Below are 20738 nucleotides of genomic sequence, written 5' to 3'. Positions count from 1 at the left end.
CAGGAATGGATCAGGTTGAGGCTTTGAAGACCCAAGCATCTCAGAAAGATGTGTGCATTTCCTGGCACGAATGGGTGTTGGTACAAAATATTACAGTGCTCAGTAGCAATTATTTTTGTGATGTGTGTTTCTCACCTGGTTTGGGGGGACAAGTTAAGCAGGTCTGACAGGGCTGCTTAAGAGGAGGGGTCAAACATCTTCATTGCTGCTGTAGAACATGACCAAGGGGTCATTGTACGGCTGGGAGAGGCAGAGGGGTATTCAAAAGTAAAACAGGGAAGACAACTGCTATAACTGGGAAATCAAACAAGTAAATAACAGTGAGAGAAACAAAATTCACAGATTCATTTATTCTGTCTCTTCATCAGGGGGGCTGAGAACTGGGGGTATGTTCTTAAAGAAAATGTGTTTTGGAATGTTGCAATTTTTGCACTCTCCATATGCAATATCTGGTGTAATATGCATGATCTTTGTGACCCAGCTTGTACAAGAAGTCCGTTTGTTTCATGCAGCAGATATGAAATTTGTAACTAGCTAGGTCATATTGATTTTGCAGAACATGCTCCCCAAAGCTTCTCTAAAGTCTGTGCTATGTGCGCATAAACATGCATGCATTCCCTTTTGCACCCTGTCATTGATTAGAGGCTCCTTTGAAATGGAAAACTTCACCTTTTAAAAAGGCTGTTACATTAGTTGATTCCTTTGCTTGCTTGAACTGGTTTCCACTGAACTTGAAGAAAGGAAGGAGGGGGAGTGATGGGGACTCAAAGAGAAGGTGCTTGTCATTTACTGATAAAAACCTGAGCAGAAAATCGTTGCTGCTAAGGACACCTGATCCATAGGCATCTGTTACAGTAATTTAAACTCTTGGCTTACTGATACACTTTCTCCCAAAAAAGACAAGAAAAAAAAAAAGGAAAATGAAAACAAAAACCCCAGAGACCTTCCATAGGATAAGGTAATGTTGTTTGTTTTAGCACTTTGTATAACATTTCTTTCCTTCTTTAGAGAGAGAATTAAATGAACAAAAGACTACTAGTAATGTCTTGAAAAGAATCCTCTGCTCTCAATAATTGAAAAAATGTTATTTATTATGGGGCTTGATTGACAAGTGGAGTCTGAGCTGTATCGCTTCTGGATGCTAAACCACTAACTTGAATTAAGTTTACACTTATTTATTTTATTACGAAAGTGTTTGATTATATTTTACCCTACTTTCCATGGTTACTCAGTACCCAGCTGCGATTTCTATGTTTGCCTGCCTAAGACTATATATCCCCTGTCACACAGAGCAGCATAAAGCAATGAGCATATTTTTGCATGTATATTCTGTGTGTGGAAAGAGGAGAGTGGTAAAGCATGTTCATATGTACAGTAATAAGAATTTCATAAAAGAATTGGATTTTCTTCTGCTTTTCAGCTTTGCTTTTTATGTAGCTTATTTCATACTTTCTGTCATAGGCGTAAAAATGCTTGCTTTTTAAAAACAATTTGAAAATTGTTCGTGTCCTTCTCATGCTGCAGGACATTTGGACCTAGGTCAGCATAAATGGAGCCTGCTATTGTAGGCAGCCCAGTTCTGCTGTCATCCCAGAATCACTAACTGGCCACTGTTGTTGGATACCAAATAAATGAAACTTTTCCAGTTCTGCCAGCACACATTGTCTGCCTAGGCAGTAAGAAATTACATATACTTTCGTGTGCATAACCTACATCTCAGCTCACTTGTCTTTTAAAGTATTGGGACTTGAAGTAAGTCCCATACACATTAATGGACTGTGGAAGCCGGAGAGCTCTGAGACGGAGGGAGCAGCCTGGGCAAGACTAGGGTCAGAAGTCTCTTGGAGGAGCAGGAGTGCCAGTGGCCACTCACCTACGTGTGCATGTAACTGCTGATGAATCCCAGCAATTACCACTACTTGGGGATGCCACATGAAAATGTAGTCATGACTAATGAAGCTAGCCACTGAAACTTGCCGTGCTGTTAGGGTGAAGGAGTATGTATGTTTTGCATTTTGTTTCTGATACAGCTACTCCAGACTTCTCCGTACTGTTATCAAATGTAGGGTTTTGATTATTAAAGTCAAAGTTTTTATAAACTTTAGTCACATTAGCCCCCAGATGTAGGGCAGCACTGATGCCACAGCTTTCATAACGATTTGGCAAACAATTGAGATACAGGGTTGCTTGTGTCGCCTATATTCAGCTGTAAATATTTACCTGTTTGGGTTTTGGAAGCTGCAGTCTGAGGATGTGCTTAGTAGCCAGAACTGTTCAGTTGAGTTTGAAGGTTTTTGTGTGGATTAAATAGAAACCCAGCATATCCAGGTTGCCCCCTAAATCAGTTTCTTGAAGCTGCAGCATGAAAAAGAAGCCATTGTCTTATGCTCCCACTCTTACTTTTGTACCATCTGCATCTATGAATACTGACCTATGCAGACACTTACTAGGAGTGCAAGTGTCACAATAAAGTTGAAATAGGAGCTTGTACCCCTGCAGAAATGAAAGATTCCTTACCTAATTAAAAAAGGAAAAAAAAAAAAAAGTAGAAAACTTAGTACTTTTAAGTAGTATTTTTCATGCTCATGCAGATGGATATGTACATGTCAGTTTTCAGTCTTACCTTAAAATTGTGAATTGGGAGCTCCTGAAAACCATTGAGTTTAATGGAAACAGTTAATGACTTCACGTTATTACTCCAGCAAGCACTCTCATAATGGGGATACTTAAAGAAGCCTTATTTATTAGTGCAAATGTATATGGGTCAGAATTAATTTTTAAAAAATCTTTAATTGTTTTCCCCTTATAATTTTCACAGCGGTACGTAGTTAAATATTCATGATAATGCTGATGATATGCTAAAGGTCTGAAATAGATCTGGAGTCTCAAAATCAACACAGGTTATTTAACCCTTTTCATCTAATGCACCATTGGGGACTTGCTCAGTGAAATCCCAGAGCACTAGAATAATTAGAAGATAGTAATGAGGATTTAATTAGTCCTTGAGATATGCTGAAATAGGACCACTGAGAACTTTCCTGTTTGGACATGGATTGCAAGCAGAATTGATGCCATTGCAGCTGCTGTGATATGCTGGAAAATGTATTCTATGGCTGGAGGCATTTTCATGGCACCATTCTGTGCCTGTCAGATCTATGTGGAAAGTGCCCGGAGTAAACACCTCCAAAATAGTTGAAGAGTAGACTTCCTCTTCTCCATTACCATCTCCCAATACCTTTTCTTTTTTCTTCTTTCTTTATTTTTTAATGTCATTCACTCTGTTCTAGCTTTATTTCTTTCCGTTGTTGATGTGACCCAGCTCTTGAGGATTGTTGTAGAGTTTTGTGCTCTATTAAAAACATACCAGAAACACGGACAGGGAGTAAGAGACTGCAGGCTTCTAGGAGTACAGGTGTTATACTAAGCAAAATTTGGATCTTTTTGACACAGCTGCTTGTAAGCTTTATCCTCAGATCTAGTCCTTATTTAGTATTAGATCTTCACAGAAGTGATATTTATCAGTAGCTGCAATGTAGTAAATTTAAATGGCTTTTGGCAGCCAAGATGTTATCCAGCAAGAGGTAGTAACAGATGGGATGTGATCAGGCATTTTGATGTTCTCTTTGTGCTTCCCTATAAACACATAAGTAGCAAGTGAATTCTTGTAACTACAATATCTTAATTTGCCCATTAGATTTCATATAGGTATTTTTCTCCCTTTCAACTGTTTTCTGGGCATGCTTATTTGTACACATTCGTCACATAAATTCCAATGTCATGTGTTTTCTTCTAACAAAATATAAGTGGTTTTGCTTGCGTGGAAGACACAGAATACCAATCAGGTGTTTTGCACCTACAATTCCTGATCAGATTTATGACTTAATGGTGACATTTGATGGTAGAGGTTCTCTTCCCTGAAATCTATTTTCTTCTTTAAAAAAGAAACCAGAAAGAAGAAAATAGATCAAAGAATTCTTATTGCAACAAAAAAGATACTGTAGTTTGCTTTTAGATCTTAAAAAGACTTGTTCCCTGAGAATAATTCTTTTGCTCTCATTTGGGGATTTGGGATCTATTCAGAGCACTGAGGAGCTAGAGAATAAAATGATTCATGTCATTAAAATTCTTCTGCTTGCCATGTTAACGATGACACCACTTAAGGTTAAATCAGACTTGGTAATAAGTTTGCTTGATATGTAGACTGAAGTGATTCAGGCTCTTAAAGAAAGATGTTTGAGACATGCACTGAGTGCAAAGGCACAGGTATGTGTGAGTGCCTCTTCTGCACATGGCTGTCTCCAAGAGGGTCAGTGTGGAGTAGCTGAGCTCCAGCTGATGTGCAGGTGCACCATGCCTGGCTGGGAGGAGACCTTTGCGCCCAGAGAACTGGGGTTAGGAGAACTGTGCCCTCAACAGCCAGAAAAATGCATCATGTAAGGAGGAAAAGCAGGTTTTAGTTGAAACTATCCCACTAGCTCTGTAAAACCTATCTTTTTCATCTTAAGTCACGCTATATAGGGGCATACAGAGCTGGTCTGGGTGTGAAGGCAGAGCCATGCAGTAAAGCCATGCACTAAACTTCTTTGGTGAGTCTTTGGTGAACTCAAAAAGTTACCTGTTTGGTGAGCTCTAAATTTATCAACAGTCTAACAGTCTCCAAAAAGGATCAAACCATCACTGTTTTTTACCGCTCTTATTAATTTGTTTGTAAAAGTGGAAGTGAAGTGCACAGAAATGTACTGTTGGTCTGATGAGCAGGTTTTTTAAATGTATACACACAGGGTTTTTTTCTCCTATTTTAATTGCAAGAGCACCCAAGATGTGTTGTACTACATGATATAGCAATGCACAGCAGAAAAAAAAAAAAAAAGCTTACAATGTATTTACTTTGATTAGTAATCAAGATCTTTGGATAAAAGGTTACTGGTTTTCACCCTGAGCATCAGGAGTGAATAGTTTTGTGTTTGTCTCTTAAGCACTGCAGGAAGACCTGCTTTTCTTGCCTGAAAATATTAGAAATTACATTAGTCTGCCAAACCAGGTTAATTCTTAAAGAAATCAGTTGCCATTTCAGGATGCTGTTTTCCAACTGTACTTGAATTTCAAATGTATATCAGCCAGTCTCAGCTTTAGGTTGATCTGATTAGTTGTGGCCTACACTAAATAGACAGCAGTATTGGCTACCTGCAAGAAGAACCAGAGGAGGAGAGAGTATGATTTACATGTGATAAGCCACACTGGGAGAGAGCAAAACTGCAGAAGTAGGATTTGAAGTAGATAATAATATCTGCACAATCAAAACCCAGAGTCAGGTCTCCCAAGTAAATTTTGTTTACTAGCAGGTGGTCATTGCTTTCTTCTTGCTGATGTTAAATCTTGTTATACTTGGGGATGAATCTTTATTTCATTTCTTAAACCAAATCGGAGATTCTCTTTTTGAAATTAGGGAACAGAATTGAATTTTTCTGAGAGAGTTTATATAGTTGCCAGCAGAGAGATTTCTCAATAGAGAAGTTTCCACTGACTTCATTAGGCAGCCATCAGATTCCCTGCCTCTGGGCTCAGGGAGGGAGATAAGCCACAAGCAGTCGCTGATGAAGAATTTGACAAAGTGACAGTCAATGTTCCTATCACCAAGCTCAATGTGAAGTTGCTGGTTATGATCCCTGTCCCTGGGACAGCTTCCCATCGTGGCATGTAAACCGGGAGCAGCCTGTGCTCTGCCTGTTCAACAGCACCATCACTTCCAGGATGCTCTGCTCCATCAGTACCTAAGTTAACCTTTTCATGAAGCTTCTCTAGAAATAGACCATCTGAGCTGAGACCCTTTATGCCTTTTAAAAGTTAGTATATAGGGCAGTGAGTCTATATGATGTATATATAAATAGCTAGCACTGCAGAAAAAAACACTCATCAGGGAAGAGCTGCAAATCAAATAAGTCAAATCATAAATTATGGTAAAATAAGGATGCAACAAAGGCATTTGAAACCAAGGACAACACTGAAAAAATATCATGATTCATGTTATATATGTGCAAGGCAGAAAACACACATCATGTGTATTTTGGTCTTGTCTGTAAAAGCCACATGTATCTCATGGTATTCAACATATTTACTTCATGAAAAGGAAGATCTGATCCATGGAACCTTTGAACAGGAGTCTCCAGGGAGGGTAAATTTTTCAAACCTGAAATTTAGACCATTAAGCCTGCAGGCCTTGCACATTACACATTGAAAAATGCCATTCCTTCTTTGCTTTACTCTGTGATTTTCATAAGTATGCATGCTATTAGGGAAACTTAGACAAATGTTGATTGTATAAAGCAGACGGACTCCTCAGGTTTTTCATGTTGCTGCTCAGATTAATTCCAGTAACCCAGGCTACCTGCTGAAATTGAGGATTTGCTTTTGGGGGCAAGGGCAGGGTGGGCTGGTTTTGTGCTGCAATTCACTATTACCCTGATTTTCCAAGCACCATAGTAAAAGCATCTCGTGTAAGGTATGTTACAGTAATAAAATTATGTGTAAGGTGGTGGATGAACAATGGCTTTTTGTGCTGTCTGTGCATCAGTATCTCCACAAATGTCTGTCTTTCTCTGTCCTCAGCATAGCACTTAAAATTTACATCAGAGAGCATTACGCAAGGTTTTCATTAGGAAAGGTTGGATATTTCTTCCCCAGCTACCATCTGGGTAATCTGTCTGATCCTTCCCCAGATTCTAATTTATCAATGATAGATTACATGAATTTCAAGGCTAGGCAGTAGCAGAGGGAGGTTTAGGAGTGGGAAAAATTTAAACATTATTGCATGCTATACATAGACTGGGTTTTGTAATATCAGAGAGAGGAGCAGAGGAGATTCAGCCAGTTAACCTAATAGCACAGCTGGTAAAACACTAGGGGGTCTGGGTTAAAACCTTAGCTAGGTCATTAGTTTCCATCTTCCCCAAAGCTATTCACATTGTGAAGAGAAGCAGTCAGACAAATAAGCAGTGAGGAGACTATAAGACAGATATTAACGCATAATAAGAAAATACTTTTAAAGATAAATAAAACCAAGCTAGCGCTTTTTCTTAAACAGAACATTGATCCTTTTGTGAAAAGCAGAAATACTGCAGTGATCTTTGCAGGAAGCCCCAATTTTGCTAACATGATGTTTTCTGTCACTACTGTTTCACATAAGCAAAGAAACATCCTTTGTTGAATGAGTGTGAAGAAATGCAGTGGTAGTTCTGCAGATACTAGCAGATGCCAATGTGAAAATAAATTGTCAAGATACCAAAGGGAAGCTGCTTCTCTGTTACTCTGGCACAGAGAATTTCTGATGGTTTAGTGTGCACCCTGATGGACCTGGAGAAGACAACTAGACTTTATGCGGGCTAAAAAAAAGAGCTTGATGTAGAAATGAATTGGTGTTTGTTTTCCATGGTTAATGGGGAAACAAGAAAGAATTTTCTCAAAAAACTCTTTGAGACTTTTTAAAAAAACAGGTTGTGATTGGAGCAAGAAATAAGCATTTTAAAATCTTTTTTTTTTAGCTTTTATATGAATAAAAAAAACTTATTATCAACATTATTAACCTTCTTGTTAGAGGCTAAAGAATAAGCCTCTTAATTTATCCTATGTCAGTGGTCTCAGTACATTTGTTTTTTATGCTGTTACCTTTCAGTTCCTTATCAGTGGAAGTGTTCACCTGGTACCAGGGGTATTAGCAAAGATATGGTGTATTCAATACCTCGGTGTTGCCCATGTCAGTGCTGCTGCTTGGGACACATCTAACAGGTTCATACTAGACCCTTCCAAAGATATTTTACTGGTCCAGTGCTGTAAATTAGCTACACTGGATAGGGATCAGAATCTTGTTTGCCATCTGTTTGTGAAGGTGTTTTATTTATTTGCCTTTTTTTTTTTTTTTTTTTTTTTTTTTGCCTTCCTCTTAACTGGATGGGAATATTGAGAATTAGTATTTGCATCATCTAAATGAAGGTGACATTGTAAGCTGATCCACTCACGCTCAGCAGCCCATCACCTGGTAGTGTCTGTTACTAAGGTGGATGTTCCATGTACACGTGTGCTGCCAGCAGTCCAGCTTTTAGGAAGGCTGGCTTCTGGAAAGTGAGAATAAGAGCTGAAGTATCTTAAATGTGAAGAATTCTTTTGCCTGCTTGCTCTAGAGGCCAGTTTTCTTATGCCACCCACATGTTTTCACTCGACTTGCTTGGATTGTATTCTGGTACATGGGTCAAACCTTCCTCATTTTTTTGCATTGCTGTTATTTGTTTAGACTTGTATAAATTTTTTGTCTGCTTAGATATTTTCCAGTCTTTCACTGGGTCCTTTTTAATGTATATTTTAAGTACAACCCTAGGGAGGTACCATGCCACTCTTTGCCAGTAACAGCAAATAGTTTATGACCAGGTAGCACTACCCCCCTGTAAGCAATGGCACAACAGTGCTTCTTAGCTTCTGCAGTCTGTAAGCTGCTCATCTCCAGGTTTGACCACACTATTTGAAGATGTTTGTTCCACTACTGTCAACAGTCTGTGCAGACAGCCTGGTTGTATACTGAGGGTCCTCGTGTCTCAGGCTTGTGCAGGAGTAACCACCTCTTTCAATTACTAAAACACTTCATTAATGTGTGAATCTTGATCTGTTGGATGTTACTCACAGTGCTCTGAGGTGCTGACTGGGGACTTGTTTAGCTGGGCAAAAACCCAGACATAGTTCACCAGTCCAAAGATTTCCTGAGCTTGTCCCTGCCACGCGAGACTGGTGGGCTACAGAAAATTTCAATCTGACTCTGATGTCCCTGAGCACACTGCCATGCTAACAGGTTGCCAAGTGCTTTTGTGTCCACTGCACAGAACACTGGTTTCTGTTTTTTTTTAGCCTTACCCTGCCACTTCTGTCTCATAGTGTAGTTTACCCATGGACAAGCTGCTTTTGGGAGTCGCCATTTTAAATCTGTCTCAATTCTGTTGTAGACTCTGGTGAAAATCCTGAGATAGCAAGTACAACACAAATGACTGTCTAAGAAAGGAAAGTGCCAAAAACTGTTGTGGGTGTGCAAACTTTTTGTTCATTTTTCAAGGGTACTGGCCAGAGCTGTGCTAACGTACCAAGCATTGGAAATTTGTGTCATTCCTTCCCCCTCCCCCCGAGTTTTACAGGTAGTGGAAGATATCTCTTTTCACATACTTAATCTTTTTGAGCTAATTTGTAAGTAGAGAATGTTACATTACTTTTCTCTAATTATTTGATGATTAATGAATGCATCCAGTCTATTTCTGCTTTTATCATTCCCTGATTTTCAAAGTAATAAGCCTGTCAAGACCCTTCTTTAGCCTATGCCCTTGAACGAAGGGAGCTTCTTTATTCCTTGCTTAGAAGAATTCCTCAGGTTTTTTTTGGTCTCATGCTCTGTTTCTAAGTATGCCTTTCTAGAAAGAGTGGTAGCCTGATGTATTTTTTTCTTAGGTAAATTCTCTTTTACGAAGTACCGTTACAAGTTGTATCTTTCCTCATTTTTTATTTATCAAATGTGTAATTTAATGATGATCTGCTATTGCTGTAAACTCCAAAGTTTTCCTGAGCTTAAAATGAGTAAGTGTTCCATGTGTTCTCAGGTTTAGTTCATTCAAGAAAATCAATGTGCTACTCCTGGCTAAATCAAAAGACCTCTCACTGACCATGAGTTAAGTGAGTGCCAGTAGACAGTTGCTGTCCATCAGCTGATATGCAGTAACGTGTTACTTTGCAGTCAGTTCCTTTGTGTTTGAGATCCTGTTTTCCTGGAAGGGGTTTTTCATATTCAAGCCAAGACTTTAAAATGTTAGAAGTAGCCGTTTCAGGTTTTGCAGCAACAACCAGCACATTTGGTGGGTGGTTTTTTGAGTTAATGCTAAGGAGATTGTGTTCAACAAACAGATGGTTTTGTATTGGTCAGTGTAAAAATGTAATTAAGACAACCTTAGTGCATAATTTCATGAGGCTTCAGTAATTTATTGTTGTTTATCTGCTTTGTGTATACATATGCATAAGGGAAAAAGAAGATTTTAATTTTTTTTACAAAGGCATCATAACTGGTATTAACTATATGGTGTTACCAGATGTTAGTACTGCACAGGACAACAGAAACTTAATGAAGGAGCAGAAACACTTCTGTCATAAGCATTACCCTGTTTATATTTTTTCTCTGTATTTTGCTAAAACGAGAGAAGAAAAATGTGTGGCTACTTGACCATTTTTAAACCCTGTGTGTATGTTCTATTTGAATACAGAAACATTTTATTATAGTTATAGTTAGTATGATAAGTGTTAATAGTATGCTACTGTTTCATTTAGAACTAAAAAAAACTGTGAATGGTTTAACTGTGAATAACTTCAAATTTTGTTTTAAAGACGACCGTTCTTTAGGTACATAAATGTATAAAAATAACTGGAAAGGAAGAGAATTCTTATAGCAGTCGTTTTATTCAGCTACTCCTGAAATAGTTTAGTTTGCCAAAATCCAGTCAAGTGTTTTTGTGGTATGTAATCTCTTGCTGTGATAGCAAGTAAAGAATAATATGTACCCCTTTTATCACTAATATTAAGGGAAGGCAGTAGATTTGTTCAGAGATGAGCATGTTGTCATTGCAGTTTTTAAATCTTAGCTCATAGCTGTTTCCTAGCAGTTTGCTTAAAAGAAAAAACCAACATTGTTGTCACAGAGGTTGATGTGTCAGATGCAGTCTGGATGTTTAATCACTCCACCGCCTTTACTCCAGTGTGGCTCTAATGTAATCCTACTTCCCTTCTTTACAAAAGCAAACTTTATCTTAGATCTAATTTTCTGGAAAGAAAATTTATTTCTTTTTGTATCGGTTATAAAATGAAGTCAAACACTAGGGAAAATGTGTGTAAATAAGTAAAAATGAATGTATGCCAGCTGCTCCCTTTCATTCCTGATAAGATTTCTAGAATTGATGTTGTTTTCTCTTTATGATGCAAGAATGTTAACATCTTGACCAGGAACCCCTTTTCTCTCTTAAGACATTTGAGCTGCAAATATTTTGAAACACTTCAAACTTATGTACAGATCTGTGAAATTTCACTGAGCTCTCACAGAGATGGATAAGGATAGACTACTCTTTGTTGTAATGGAATCCAGATCACAGTAAGGACCTGATCTTACCTTCTTCTCCACTGCACATCTATAGCTAAACTGACTCCTCTGCTCTCTGGAAGGAAGTTGGAGCATGTCCTGTTTTAAGTCTATGCATCAATGCGCTGTACAGACAGTGATAGAATATAATATGGTGCAGATACTCAAATTTTAGGCTTCCTTTTTTCTTAATTCTTTACTTTTCCATGCTCAAGAGAAGGTAGCAAAGCCAACCTCATTTGAGAGGGATCTCACACCCTCTGGGATGGTGAAACTCATGCCTCATGTCCAGAGCTTAAGGACTGTGTTCCATTCTTGTGTTAATCAGCATCTCTGTAAACTAAGGCCAGAGCATGAGTTTGAGTAGTATCACAGAGTTATCTCTGCTCTTGAATCACTGGCATGCCCCACAGCATGCTTTTGGCCGATGCTTCTGAGCATTCCCTCAGCTACAGACCAGGGCATGGATAAGGCGGTACTAGGGACTGCGTGCAGAAGTCATGTGTTATCTATATGACTTCTTTATGAATACCAGGATTGAACAGGAAGGTTTAGCTGGATGGAGGTGAGCGTACCACACCACTTTCCAGGTCAGGAAATGGTCCTGACATGATTTAGTTATGATTGTACACATAGTGACACCATCAGCTCCACAGCATCAGAAATTAAGAAGTTTCTTGAAGGTCATTTGAGTGGAAACATTTATTTGACTTATTAGTCTAGTCCCTTCAGGAGCACTTCTGACAACAGCAGAGCTGGCTAGAACTGATGTTCTCCGTGTTCTCCATTATACATTAGTCCATGTTCCCCATTAAATTGGGCAACCAGCAGTCCCTCTCCATCACTACTGGAAATGACTACAACTCGTACAAACGATAGCTTTTCAATATGTCATCCATCCTTGTGGTGTTAAGAATAGTACTGCCTGTGATAATAACTGGGCTGAAAAACCTTTATCACTAGCACAATGTTTGGAAGGTTATCTCATATAGATTAAAAGGCCCACGGTGAACGGAAAACCCTCGCTTCTGTACTTGGTCCAAGACTAATTTTACTATCCTTGTAATAAAAAACTTTGTAGTGGTCACACTCAATTTTTCATTTAAATGGATCCCATGAGTGTGATCTATATGGTGTATGTGTGTCGGGAATGCAAGCATTTATATCATACAGACATACGATTGTATTAGGTTTCTAAATTAGTTACAGCACTGTCGACAGAAGACACAGGCTTTGTAATAAGATTTGTGTGCAGAGTGGAATTACTTTAAAAATTGAGAGGTGTGTTTCAAAATAAAGCTAAGGGGGAGAAGGTCATATGAGCTTTCCTTTGAGGAAGTGTGGAGTTTTCCAACCAGTACGGACCAGTTTCCAAGCTGCCATTTCACCCTTGGTTATTTCCTGTGCCACACACCAGTGCGTGTGGTACGACTTCCTCCAGAGTGGGTGCCAGGCTCTGACTTTTGCAGTTCAGATGTGATCAAATCCTTTGTCTTGGGGCTTGCACAAAGATCAGGAAAACGTTGTGTGCAACTTCTGCCAAACCTTGTAGTTGTTAGAGTTTTAGGACGTCATGGGTTGAGCTGTTCATAACATGAAGGAACCGGGCACAAGAGGGTGCAAGATCACCTCAGGTCCTGTTTTTTGTCCTGTTTTTTCTCCTCACAACCCACAGCATGGAACCTGTGGTCTCCCTGGCAGCATTTTAGTGGATGCTCTATTGCAAAGGTTTGTGGAGACCTCAAGGACTATTTACATGTGTTTATAGTCAAAGCCTAATCTCTGCTAAAGTACATACCACCTTTCATTTCTACATCGAGGGTATGGTCCCCTTTCTTACAGCACTTTGTCACCAGTGTACAAATGGGGAGGCTGAACCACAGAAAGGCAGGAAGGTCATTTTGCCCAGGGTCACCTACTGTGTCAGTAACAACAGCACTAGAATGAGAAACTTACTCTTTTGAGTTTGAGATGTGCTTGTTGGGGCTGTGTTCCTCACAGAGAGACCCCTGAGCCATCTGGCTGTGGGAGCTGTAGCACCTCAATGTTTTTGGTTATGAGTTTGATTCCATGTCTATACATGGCTGAGAAGAAATTACCTCTCTTCATTAATCAGGCATCGAGCGTTTGGTGTGTGTGATGTTTGATGCTAACCAGCGCGAGGACACCCTGACCCTTTGGGAGAATCATCCTTCTGCCATCAGTCCCTCCTCGGTTGTTTCTGTCTGTCTTCACAACTCGTCTTTGCTTCTCTCTCCCCTTTTATATTTTTTTTGGGTTTTGTGATATTCCCTTCAGCAGCTTCCAGTTGTCCCTGTGCTCTCGGGGGTTTTTGCTCTTACCTTTCCTTGATTCCCTCCCTCATGTAAGGAAAGGTGTAACCCATGCTGCCAGGTGAGGTGTTTGTCATCTTCCAGCATCACACATCCCCACACACACGCCACTAGAATCACCACAGGGGAGCAAAAATGGGCACCTTTCATAAACAATCCTTCAGCTCTCCGCGGCCTCGCAGCGCGGGTGCCTGAACCGGTTTCAGGGGGGGCCAAACTGGCGACTGGCTGGTGCTTGTTCACCGCCGGGCAGCAGCACCGTGTCCCGCCTCGCCGGGCACGGGTGAGCACACGCCGTCCTTCAGCACACTCCCGTTGTGCCTTGCAGAGAAATGCAGGCATGAAAATTTAATAGGCAAGCAGAACAGGGAGGAAAGCGTATTTCCTCCAGAAATAATAAAGAAACCCATGCTATCTCCTCAGCATATCCTCTTTAACATGGAAAGCAGCGCCAAAACCTTTTCAGGGCAAAATGTTAGAAAACCAGCATCCCTGCATAGACATTTCATAGGCAGGATTGCTGGATTTTTCCCAGTTCAAGAAAACTTAAAAAATCCCACCACAAAACCCTCTTCTGCCCCCATTTGATAGGCTTGGTTTTGTTCCTTTTTATGAAGCTTCTAGATTTTGTAGTATTTCACTAGGTCTCCTGCTGCAGCTTTTGAACCTTAAATTATATTTGGATTCATTAATGCATTTAGGAAAGGGAAAACACAGAGAATGCAACCCACAGGTGTGCTGGGGACAGATGAGAAGGACTTAGAGCACAAATATGTACCAAACTGGCTTTTTTTTTTTTCTGACTGGTATGACTAGTCTTCACATAAAGGGTAATTTTAGCTCTGGAGTGTTTGTGGACAATGAGAGTATTTACAGTGGATTTCTGTGTGCCAAATTTATGCATTTTGGTAGCAACATGTAATTTTGGAAGTCATGATACTCCCACCATAAGTCATTAGGCAAATTCCCTACTACTTGCCAGGTAATACAAATAATAGCCTTTACGTTTTTGTTTTTTTTTTTTTTTTCCCTAAAGATTGTTTTAATTTTAAAATCAACAGCCATTTGTCACTAAGTTTTTGAGCCTTCAATACAGACTTTGGTTGTTGAGACACCTTTGCTGACTTGGAGATGCATTTGTGTCTGTTCACATGAACACTAGCAGTTTTCTGCATATCTTTATTCTGAAAATAACTAAAGAGAGTTGGGATTTTTTTTTCATGTCAAAGATTTATTAAATAAAGAAGAGTTACCCGAGTATTAATTTCTGCTTTGGCACTTTTTTCCCTTTAGGTTTTATGGCAGGCATACAGAGGAACCCCCAAATGTCACAGTATGGACCTCAGCAAACTGGACCTTCCATGTCACCACATCCCTCACCTGGAGGCCAAGTGCATCCTGGAATTGGTAGCTTTCAGCAGAGTAATTCAGGTGGTACTTATGGGCCTCAGATGAGCCAGTATGGACCACAAGGTAAAAAAATGCTTGCTAATAATACATATGATAATTTACATACATATATATTTATTTATAAAATATATGTGTATTCTTTATGTAGGTAGGAATGTGATTTCTTAAAAACAAACAAGTAAAAAACCCACAAAGCACACACACAACAACCTTCTTAAAAAAAAAAAACAGTAAATAAACAAAATCATCATACAGAGGTGGAGCTGTACCTTGTAAAAGAAGCTGCTTCTCTTATTAGCACTTTGTATAAAAATAGTGCCCTTAAACTGGGCAAGGAAATGATGAATCTGTTGCATTGCCAGGGCTATTGTTTAGGAGCCCAAGCATGTCATCTCTGGGACAAGGCTGCGTTTGACCAAGCATGGAATAAGGGTCACAACACCGATCCCAAAATAGGACTTCTTTTCTTAGATGAAATCCCAAGGCCAATCTGAAATTGTGTGGTGACTGTGAGTGTTAAGGTCTTCTAATGAGCATAATGATACAGTGGCTACTGTGGGAATATAATATTCAGCTCTAATGTGTATGGGCTGTGAATCTTAACTAACCCTTCAGACTGAGAGAGACAGTTCCTTTTATTTTGCTTGTTTGACAGAATCATTGGAGGACTAGAAGAAAATGAGAATACACGATTTCTGCCCCTGGACAACCTTGAACTTGTCTATTGTTTTGCCTTTAACGGATAACTTTTATGAAGTGCACCTATTTAGGGGTTTAATGAAGTCAAGCCACAGGATATATAAGGGGCAGTATTTTCTTTAGAGGTACATAAAGAAACTTTTCGATTTCAGCACTTCCTACTGTTGCATTCTTACTTAAAATCCTCAAAAAGGCCTGGAGCCAGCAATGGGAAATTCTTTAAGGGCTTGATGGCTTGTCCGTGCTAGCAAGGATAGTTATTTTAGTCTCTGGAGTTTCTGAGAACTGGTTCTGATGTTTGTTTGCAGGGAGCCTTGCTGCCCTGCGCAATGTTCCTTTCTGTTTCATCTCTCTGTAGCGTTTGTTGTAGCATTCTGAGCACAGGGCTACAAGCCAAGATTTCCCGGTTTCTAATTTTGGCTCTGGCTTTTACACCATCTTTCAACTTAGGCAAGCAGATTCATTTCTCTGCTTCGCTTTCCTTAACTGTAAAATGGGGCTAGTAATGCCTTATAGCCATGTGTGAAGATTAATTACCTAACTCCAGTTGACTGGTGCTTTCCTTTTATTTGGAAAGCATTTTGTGGCCATAAAATGCTGTCCAAGTGCTTATTTTTATCTGCACAGTGAGCAACTAGCTTAACTGGTAGAAATCCAGTGGATTTATGATGTGCTATCCTGACTTCCAGCTGTACTGCTGCTGCTGAGATTCCGAACCATGGGAATAGTGGGTGTCAAGTGCAGTAAAACATTAGCCATCCACACTGATTGAATGGAAAGGTTTTTGTACTAAATCAATGCGTTTAAGTAACGTGCCGAATACTACTTTCTTTTTTGCTTGAGTTCAGCAGTTCTTTTCCTCCCTCTGTGGATGAAAGTGCCTATGTAATGATTTTATGGGTTGCGGTCAGGAAGAAACGGCTATTAAAAAGTGAACTTGAGGGGCAGGAAGAAAATGAGCATCATTGTCATTAACAGGCCATTTCAGAAGAGTCTGGTGAATAGTGTGATGGATGAAAAGCGTGTTCTTCTGCCAGCTCTTGGAGAGCACCGATGATCCTCTGCACTGGTCATCATAAAATTAGGGCCCTGTAGACTTTCAGCTCTACAGGTAACAATTAGAGCAGAAGAATGCTACAATTTCTCCAGGCTAATGTGACGATTATTAAGATGTGGGGGTGAGGATGGTGATATTTCAAAGTCATGTATTTACCTGGATTTAAGTTTTTAACAGCATTTTTCATTTTTAACGACAGTAGTATGTAATTGCAACTCTTAACATACCATCTTACAAAGCACGGTCATATGCCAACAATGATGAATATATAATAATGTTATCCCGCTTGCCTTTTATTGCCAAAAAAAATCCAAATATATTAAAAATTACCTGAGTGAGTTGCAACTGAGTTCTTAAATTATTAAACTCTTTGCTTTCTGTGTTTTGTTCACATCAGCCTTCCTCCAGAATATCATTAAGCAGAGGCTGAGTTTGACAGTGCTATTTGTATTTTTATATATGTGTCAAAGCATGCTGTGGCATTAAGCTTTTAGTTTGATGCTAGATTTCACTGTGTGCTGTCCTGGAAACTGTTGCTCAAGGCCAATGTCCTTTCTCTGCAGTGGAATTGCTCACCACAGTAAAGACTGTACCAGTAAGTTTGGGTTGGAGGAAGTAGCCCCCAGTACATGAGAGCGGAATGATCCGTTACATGCATATGGTTGATTTATTTGGTTTTCATCTGTTTACATGACATTTAGATCTATAATGAGAGTAGAATATATTTTCCCAGGAAGCAGTTCTGTATTGGGGACTTAGTCCAATCCTCTAAAACCATTTCCTACAAAAATAAAAAATGGCTTTGGCTCCACACTTCTGTATGTGTGTGATGCAATACAGGAGCATGCAGTGCGGAACATTAGTTTTACTTTTTCATTAAATCCAAGCATTTTCTACTTTCCAAATTTTCTAGCAATTCTATATTTCCAAGAATGAAAAGGGGAAAAAAAAAAAAAAAAAAGAAGACAGTGTGAGAATGGAAGTGGAAGTTGTTACTGAAAGAAACAATCTCTTTGGTTTGTATTTGGGCAACATCTAGCTCAGGGGCTAATGAGGCTCTGGTCTGTGACCCGAACATGAAACTGCTGCCACAGCAAAATGTCCTTTAAATGCACTCTGGGGAGCAGTCAGATCCTGTATTCAGTTGGGTCTTTTAAGACCAGGGTAGACAGAGAAAAAGTCCCAGTGGATTAGTAAAACATGACAAAAATGCATCTCATCTCCCTAACTCTCTCTACTCAATTCAGCAGTAAAACTGTTCTGTTTGGGTATAACAAAGAGAAAGCACTACTGAGTGTGTCTGAACCACAGACACAGAACTTGACAGTAAGTTAAACCCTCTTTCATTCATGGTAAAGTAATATGAATTGTGTATTTGTGCTTTGTAACCTTTAATGTTGGACTCATTTCACAAAAGCACTTTGCTATCTAGCTACCACTGGTTTTAATCTTGGATTTTAATCAGAGTGGAAGTGTCTTAAGGATGAGATGCCCTAAGTACCCCAGGAGCCTGGACCTCTGAATCCAGGACTCACATATGCAACAGCCTGTGGAGTTCAGACTTAAATATCGACTGTGTCTACTGAGTTTCCCTGAGGAAAACTAGTTTCAGAACAATACATTTAAATTGTCTGTACAAGAAAAACATGATGGTTAAGTGCACATATGAAAAATCCCAGAATTATTTTAAGATACTATATTTAGTTCTGTGAATCTGACCTGTGTCTCTAAAACAGAGTGCAAAAGGTAGTTCTCAAATTTCCCTCTTTTCAGCTTGCCTAGAAATGGCAAGGTATCAGAGCACTTTGTTCAGCAGACCTGGACAAAGCGGACCAGAGTTTCAGCAGTAAGTGTGAACATCTGTCTTTGGCAGGTTGTTAGTAGGCTGGGTTTTTTTAATTTTATCTTTATTACACTTTTTTCTTCCTGATTCCAGTTACTGCTTTGGTTTTTCTCATGCATTTTGAGATGTCATCTCTCTGGGTACAATTCTACTCTGACGAGAGGGAGATAGAATGAAAAATCCCTTGAATATGGAGAGGAGGAGTTGTTCAGTAGTATTGTTCAGCCGCTGTTGCCAGACTTGTACCCACTTGAAAAGTGTGGGCTCTTGGACTTGGCTGCCTGACACGTCCAGCTGATGTGGGCTGGCCTAGCATCTGCTGCATTCATTGTGTTTAATGCTGCATCCATCTGTTTTCTGTCAAAGCCACTGCCAACAAATTACTAATCTATTAGAGAAACATGGAAATAAGATTGCACTCCTCATTCCTGGCAATTCCTCTTGTATTTTGTTTGGCTTTTTTTTTTTTTGTTTTTTTTTTTTTTTTTTTTTTTTTTTTTTTTTTTTTTGTGGTCTGGGAAAGGTATAAGAATAGCTAGTACTTGAGGTATTGAGGATAATGCTTAGAGAAAAAAAAAAAAAATGGAAGAAACACTGAAATTTGTTTTCCTTACTGAAAGGGTACCACCTCCCTGTGCTTCTGGATGTGCATCCCTGGAGATGAATGATTAGGAGCTATTTTAACTGAGCCACATATTTTTATGGAGACGATCCCACTGTTTTTTCTATGTTGTGCTTATGCCAGAGAAGCCAAAGCACAGAAGAAGACATCTTTTGTCCCAGTTGAAAATAACATCAAAACAGCCATACCATTTGGCATTGGTGTTCGCTTCTCCAAGCCTGGTGCCGAACCAGACTTCGTAGGCACTAACTGACAAAAGAAATTGGCTTTATGTAAATTGGACTGACAGTAGCTCCCAGTGATTATGGATATCAGGTCTGCTAGTCTAGGGAGGGAATTTGTTTCACTTTGGGAAGCAGTGTTACTAATAGCATGTACACAAAATGTGTTAACTGGCTGTGCGTAATCTTTGAGTGCACATCTACACCATCTTGATGCATTACATTTTTCTTGCACAGAGCAACTGGAAAAACAGAGCAACATCCAAGTTGTGCGTTACACTTTTAACACTAAGCAGAGCAGCATGAAACGAGGGAACCCTTCAGTTTGTGGTCACATATGCTAGATCAGAAGTGTGGCTTGAGCAGGTCTCAGCAGACAAAACTGTGGCTGGGGGCGATAGCTTGCTGAACAGAAAAAAGTCAGCTGCCAGCAGCTGAGCCTAGAGAGGAAAGAAGTGACAGCTTGGTCTGAAGTCATCAAAAAGCTGAATGTGGAACCTTTCATCTCTGTTGAACCACATATTGGGGATCCTTCTAAAGAAACATCCCCAAGTCCCCCCCACCCCAGGCAGAAACTTGGTTTCTAAAAGGAAGAGAATTGTTGCTCCATTTCCTTGTGAGGCACAGGATCCACGCGTTCTTGCTGAGGAGAACCCGTAGCAGAGCAAGGCAGTGACTGGGTGTGGAGGAAGGGAGGGTTGGCCAAAGCACAGCAGCAGGACCGTACGAATTAATTATGTGTGCATTGAAATGATGGATGAATAGATTTATTTTAAATATAAACGGGAGTTGCATGACACTGACTCCTCTGCCTAGTAGCTGAGGCCTGAGGAGAGACGTGGCTGATCTCCACGTTCAGAGGGAGAGTCCATGGGCTGCTGCCTTTGAACGAGCGTGGGAATATCTGAGAGCAGTCAGAGAACTCTGCTCTGCAGCATCCCACAGGGAGGGAATGGGTCGTGTTTCCACTAATCTGGATGAGATGGAAATAAAGACAAGTCAAAACTGATGACAGAAGTAGTGTAATGTGATCCATTTCCTAAAATACTTTTCTATCATATCTTTACTTTTGGGTTTTTTTCCCTCTCTTTTCTCATGCTGCTTGGGTTTGTTTCTGTAACACTGACTGCTCTACACTCACTTTTTCTTGAGCTTTCAACATGATAGAAAAATCAGCACTTAAATGAGTTAAGCTGCTGCAAGTGGAGCAGTTTGCTCTGGTGACAGCGTAGATTTGGATCAGCCAGGTTTTCATGCCATCCTTCATAAGGAACCTGTTTATATTAATGTCTTTTTACTATTGCTGATGGCTCTCGTGGTACTAGTTTTCCCAGAGGAGCTGCGCTGTAAGCTACCACCCCTTCTGCTGGCATAGCCAAACTTTGAACTTACCAGGAAGGCAGGGCA

The 20738-nt window shown here is 39.8% G+C and overlaps 1 protein-coding gene across 1 annotated transcript in view; it reads left to right on the top strand.

Annotated features, from left to right (window-relative positions):
* ARID1B (AT rich interactive domain 1B (SWI1-like)) overlaps positions 1-20738 on the top strand; it is a gene marked incomplete at its 5' end in the record, with an annotated part of 99800 nt that overhangs the window by 17706 nt on the left and 61356 nt on the right. The window contains one exon of the mRNA XM_008945687.1: positions 14773-14952. Within this exon, the coding sequence (XP_008943935.1) occupies positions 14773-14952 (180 nt within the window). The remainder of the gene's footprint in view (positions 1-14772; positions 14953-20738) is intronic.

The sequence above is a fragment of the Merops nubicus genome, unplaced genomic scaffold (genome assembly GCF_000691845.1).
Source record: "Merops nubicus isolate BGI_N331 unplaced genomic scaffold, ASM69184v1 scaffold19488, whole genome shotgun sequence".
NCBI lineage: Eukaryota > Metazoa > Chordata > Aves > Coraciiformes > Meropidae > Merops > Merops nubicus.
This window is presented reverse-complemented; position numbering and strand designations above follow the sequence as displayed.